This window comes from Pygoscelis adeliae, unplaced genomic scaffold (assembly GCF_000699105.1).
Source record: "Pygoscelis adeliae isolate BGI_AS28 unplaced genomic scaffold, ASM69910v1 Scaffold160, whole genome shotgun sequence".
NCBI lineage: Eukaryota > Metazoa > Chordata > Aves > Sphenisciformes > Spheniscidae > Pygoscelis > Pygoscelis adeliae.
The window spans coordinates 6,271,127-6,277,222 of record NW_008824035.1 but is presented as its reverse complement, the minus strand read 5'-3'; the positions used below and the strand labels follow the sequence as shown (position 1 = coordinate 6,277,222).

At 35.5% G+C, this 6,096-nt stretch overlaps 1 protein-coding gene across 1 annotated transcript in view; it reads right to left on the bottom strand.

Annotated features, from left to right (window-relative positions):
* CERKL (ceramide kinase-like) overlaps nucleotides 1–2,108 on the bottom strand; it is a 35,226-nt gene extending 33,118 nt beyond the window's left edge. The window contains exons 1-2 of the mRNA XM_009333139.1: nucleotides 2,081–2,108; nucleotides 444–686 (exon numbers count right to left, since the gene is read on the bottom strand). Of these exons, the coding sequence (XP_009331414.1) occupies nucleotides 444–686; nucleotides 2,081–2,108 (271 nt within the window). The remainder of the gene's footprint in view (nucleotides 1–443; nucleotides 687–2,080) is intronic.
* Nucleotides 2,109–6,096: the final 3,988 nt, after the last annotated feature.

Genomic DNA, 6,096 nt, shown 5'->3' with positions numbered 1-6,096 from the left:
TGGAGGTATTTAAAAGACGGGTAGATGAGGCGCTTAGGGACATGGTTTAGTGGGCATGGTGGTGTTGGGTTGATGGTTGGACTTGATGATCTTGGAGGTCTCTTCCAACCTTAATGATTCTATGATTCTATGAAACAGATTTCCCAGAAGACTCTTCAGTCAGAATACAGTAAGCTACTTATTTTCGGTAGCTTGCAAAACACTTCCAAAAAGTAGCATTAGTTTAATTTTTACCGATGCATTAGTCAATTATTGTCACTTTCCTAAATTTTACACTTCACCATGTAAAACTTCAGTAGTAAACAAAATTTTCCAGCAATAACATTCATATCTTTGTGTCTTAATTTCCACAGGCAAGTATTTTTCTAAGTTTCACTCAACCTTACATATTGCCAATAGAAACAAGTCTGAAATAATAATATCAACCTCAATTAAGTGCTTACCATTCAAAATTTCCTTTAGATGTCTAAACCATGAATGACAATGATCTTCACTTAAGTTATTTAAATGGATAGCACAGTCTGTTAGTTTATTTTCTTCTTTATTCAAGCATTTAAAAATTGTGATACCCAACAAAGTACCACCTTTTTTCTGTCCTACAAAACGACGACGTTTCAGTTTTACTGAAAAGACATCTTTCATTTCAATAATCTCTTCTTGAGCCTGTAAAACCATACGGGAATCACCTGTAAGGGGGAGGGAGGAGAAAGAAAAAAAAAAGTGTTATCAACATGATTAGGAGTAATATCTACCAAAAAAATATTGTTATGGCTTCATCTCTAGCTTCACTTGTTGCATCTGCTCATGCCTATATTGAAACTTACTGCATATCATTTGCCTCAATCACCGGTCTTATATTTTACCAACTTTCTGTTTTTTAAGTTAGGTATCCAGCTATACAAATAGCTCAATTTCAAAGAGGCAATTTAATCCCTCTTCTGATATTCAAAAAAACCAAATAAAATGGCAGGGTCCAAGAACAGTGAACCATCTTTGTGTGTGTGTATGTGTGTTTGCATTCAAAAAGCAAATTCTTCATTGTATTCTCCTAAATCATAGCTCTCAGAGATCAGAAAGTGTGTTATGACCCAAGCTGACTTCATGAAAAAACAAATTTGGCGTTTGATGCAACTGCTGCCTTTTGGGTTTAGGCTAGCGACAAATCAGAAAATAGTTAAGCAAAAACAGAAAAATAAACCAAAAGTGTGACACCGATCTTAGCTTTCATTTTGGAGTTATGAATTTACTTAAAAGACAAGAAAAACAGTTTCAAAAGTTCTTCTGACAGTTCAAGACCCTCACCCCAGGGGAGATTTGTGTTAGGCTGGAACGCCAAGTGAAGGTTTTCTTGTCTCGGGGCTGTTATACACATGGACCCCGTGGCTGCAGACACTATCACTTCCGTGACACTAGTTCCAAATGCCTTTTGAAGATGTATCAATGGAACCACTGTGGTACAGGCTTCTCCTTTTTCTGCTCTCTTGAGCTGTAAAACACCTGATTCCTCAACAACAAAGTCAAATACGCAGACTGAAGGAAAAACGTCACCGTTCCTGCAGGTGTCAGATACTCCGCACACGAGAAGAGAAGTTTCCCTGCTTGCTTTGTAATGACAACAGATCCAATACACTAGACCAATAAAGTTCCCTTTGCAGCCCAAGGCAAGAAAAGCTACAAACCAAAAACCTTTTCCAAATCTAGCAACAGCTCAGTCAAGTGGTTTCTCAGTAGCAAAAGCCATACCAGATTCTGTTGGATGAAGTGCCGAAGTGCCAGGGAGAAGCTGCAAAAGTCTATTTTAACTGTCTTCCTGGAGAAGATGGACAGCACTGCAGGTGTGAGACTGCAAAATCAAGTATCACCTATTTCATTACACCACATGAAGCTGAGGGCTTCAGAAAGTCATACTTTTTCTGAGCAGGAAAAAGAAGCCTGCATCAATTCTTGTAACAGTTTGATACTGGCATTTCTCAACATCATTTCTTGAACCAGGCTATGCAGTGATCATCTTTCTACCCAGAAATCCTGGAGGATTGCACCTCAGCAATGCTAACACAGCTAAAGCTCAGGTCAGTATTACCTCTCCCAACAGTTCTCAACCAACCCATTTTGGTATTTTTCCTATTCCATACCAAATAACCTACTGCAGAGACAGAAGCATGACTTTCTTGTGTTTCCCACACATTTTTCCAACTTGCTACATTTTACCATCTTTGAACTATGATCTTGCATAGACTCAAAAGGTGAGTGGACATTGTACAAGCAACCTTAATACTAATGTTACCAAACCCGAGATCTTGATTTTTTTCAAACTTTGTATTGCTCTTCTAAAACATTTGGGGGTCAATAGTCTTTGTAGGCCTTAAATGAAACATTTACTTGTGATATCCTGAATCACTTACCTAGAACTACATAGTTTAGTACCTTTATTTAAGACTTGTTTTAATTTTAAAAACAGCATTTTCGAGGGGGTCTGCTTATCTTTTTCCAGAAAGTCTCACTGTCAGACATACAGAACACTGAAAGTTCCAAGATGCAAACTCAACATTTTAGGAAAATGGTAAACAAAAGGAAACATGAAATATAACAACGGTTCTGCAGCAACAACCGAGCTGCAGCATTTATTCCCCCAGACAAATACAAATATGCTAAATGGGTTTGCTTTTTAAATATTTTTAAACAAAGAACATTTTGGATTAAACTATTAGTTCTGCTAAGAATATCACAAATTCTGTTATGCTAATGTTATGCACATGCATCACAAATAAGTTACAAACATTAGCTTATCTGTCCTGCACAAATCAAGTAAGATGAACGTCTGTTAAAATACTTTTTATTCTCCCTACTAGCTTTCACAGAATGACATTTAATCATAAGCCAGGTAAGGCTTATCTTCTCTTTTCTTTTCATGCTACTATTTCAGCCAGATTTTTATTTGCTTTTACATCTTCCTCTTACTCTGTATTTGTCAAATTCTTGTGTTGCTCAGATGCACATCAAAACTTTTGAAAATTAAAACAATACATTCTTACTAGGCCGCACTACACTTTCAAAAATAGCATTTGACTCTAGCTGTTCTACTGGAATACATTTTCAGATACAGCTTGGAGAACCATATAAACTGTAGGAATACTGAATCATACAAAAGCATCATCCTTAAATTTTAAATTGTAGAGGAAATATTGAACTAGCTAGTAGGATTAGGACAGCAATTTTTTACTAAAGTTGAAAAGAAATCTGTATAAAAGTCCCTAGGCATATTCTATAATTTTTATCTTCTATTTTTACTGAAAATAAGACCCTTGCAAATGCAGTAAAATTTATAAAACAATTCAGATAAAGAAAATTTAGGTCATGAGCTACATTTATAAAGTATTTCTAGTATGTGATAACAACCAAGTTTACTTTAAATATAAAGTATATATTGGATTAGACACTTTTTTAAACTTTAAAAAAACCTATTGGTTCATTAGTATCATATTGGTTATTGCTAGCTGTTTCAGGACATTAACTGTCCTCTCACATTACTTAGAAAGATATCGGGTACCATCTGTTCTTGCAAGAGATTTAAGTATACATCTATTAGATATCATGCTATTTATTTAATTCAGTACCCACTTCCCATTGTTGTATCTTCTGGAAAAAAAAGTCAATTTAATTACAAGGAATAAAGATAATCTCTTCTACCAGGCTGCCCTGTCATCATGAGAGCAGAGAGGGAACCTGTATAAAGTAGGTTACAGGCGTTAGGAAGAATAAAACTAACAGCACTTAACATTTAACAAAGATCTAACAAAAACAGAATATATGACACTTAAAAAAAAATTACTATAAGCCAAGGGCTTGTCTAAATCAATCTCAGCACATCTGTCTGATGTAGAGCGTAAACAGGATTAGAGTTGGATTTATCTGCTTGACGCTAATTGTACTCACAGTTTCTGCACATGTCCACTTTTTTTTTTTCCAAATACAACATGAAAAAAAGCCTGCCTGGATATATGAATTTCTAGGACGTTTTATGCCCCTATTTATCCTCTCACTGATTTCAAGCAATGAGACTATCTTACATTTTTCCTATTTATGGTAGTCTAATCTATTATTTAATAAAAAATTATGTCTAAATACACCACACTGAGCTAAATCAAAGGATGAAGGACTAATTCACTCAAATACAGTTTAATTGTAAATAGCAAACCAAATTTTAATTAGTTAAGAGTGTTAAACTAGTCTTTAAACAAATAGATTATCTCATGTTGACAGCAAAATTGATGAAAACATACACAAAGAAAAAAGCAGTACTACTGAAAAATAGAACAGTTTGTAAAGAGAAGTGTGTTATTAAAATATAAGCACCAACACTTCAACAACAAAACATTTATTAGACTGTTTTCCTATAATAGAGGCCCAAGTCTAGAAGTGGTATTTGAGGACTTAATTTCTGTAACAGATTTCTGGAGTACATGGGAAACAGTAGAAAATGTACTTGAAATGTGGCTGTATAATTCAAGCATGAGAATTGGACATGAAGGAAAATGTGTTACACTCCCTCGGTCATAAATTCTTCCTATGACCTTTGGCAAGACACCTAGCCCCACTTAACTACCTTTAATAGATAAATCTCTTACACATTTTAGGCTCTCTGTCCCATTATGTTCTCAAAGTTTACTTCATTAATAGTTGATTGCTATAGCTGAGTGCGGTGTAACATAATAGAAATAATGAGAAATAAAAATCATCAAGACTATACCAAAGAAAATACAGTGATCAACAGCAGTTATTATAGAACTGATTACAGATCATCTTACACTGTATGAACACTATTTTCAAAATAACAATTCAGGATATACAATAAAATATAACTGTATTAATATAAAACCAAAAAGGAAGTAAGTAGAATCAAAAATGAAATTAGTTTTGACAATATGTCTACAGATTTAGGCTTAGAAATATTTAAAATTTATATGATAATGTCTAATACATATAAAACAGCAACTATTAACTCATTAACTATTAAGCCCATTTTTCCCATACTGTAGTCTGCAAAGCACAGTAAGTAGCATGCAACTGATTCATAAAACCTCTACATTTCAGCTGCAACTTTGATTAGGAAGGACTGGCAATGAGAAATATAAAGGAGCAAGTATGATCATTCTTGCTAGAACAGCCGAGAATCACTGTATAACTCGTCACGCTATTTAACATTAATTTAAAGACTCTAAACATGAGACAGAAAAGCTATTTTCAGAACATCTGAATTCTCAAGGTTTTCTTAATTTCAAAAAGACAGGTCATGCAACACCTTTGGCAAAATTTGATGCTATACCTCTTACTCTCTTCTGCAAGGAGAGAAAGCAAAATTGCACTTTCTGCTTGCCAAGAGTATCAAACTAAGCTGAGGAGAAGGTGGTACAGCAAGGGCCAAGTTGAGGAGGGGCTGTTTTTTCTTTGAAGATTACGTTTATGCTACTCTAGTCCTTTTAAATGGTGTTGTAAGAGAAGCATAACACAGCCAAGGCCCTAGTCTAGAAAAACATTTCTCGGACTGCGTGTGATGACCTTCTCGGGAACTGCAAGGAGTTCAGGAAGTACTACAAAGTACTGAAGAGACGCACCTCGGTTCCTCCAGAACTGGAGAGTAAGAGCAGGGTGTAACTACTAACTGCATCTTTTAATGGCAGCTATTCACTTGCAGCAACAGCTGTATTCCTTCAGGGCAGAAAACTGAGCTTAAAAACATCTGACAGGAATACAACCAATTTTCATTCTCCTTCTCTAGAGAATCTGAGGGTGAAGTGATGTATTTTGCCAAGCCAATGCAATACCTTGCCGCTAATCCCTCTTCCAATACAGGTACCTACCCTCACTCACCTGCCACGACTGTGTAGTCCAGCCCTTTTCCTTATGTCTGGCACTTGGCAAAATCAAGGTGACTCAATTCAACTCCCTAAAGTAACATAGATTGTCCACTTTTTTTTTTGCTGGCTTAGTCTTCTGACAAGCTGTTTAATATAATCAGCTCAACACAAGTCCTACAAAAGCAGAGATGCTTCAAAGCGATAAGAAAATACACAGCAAGGAAGAAGGAAGGACTGGGAC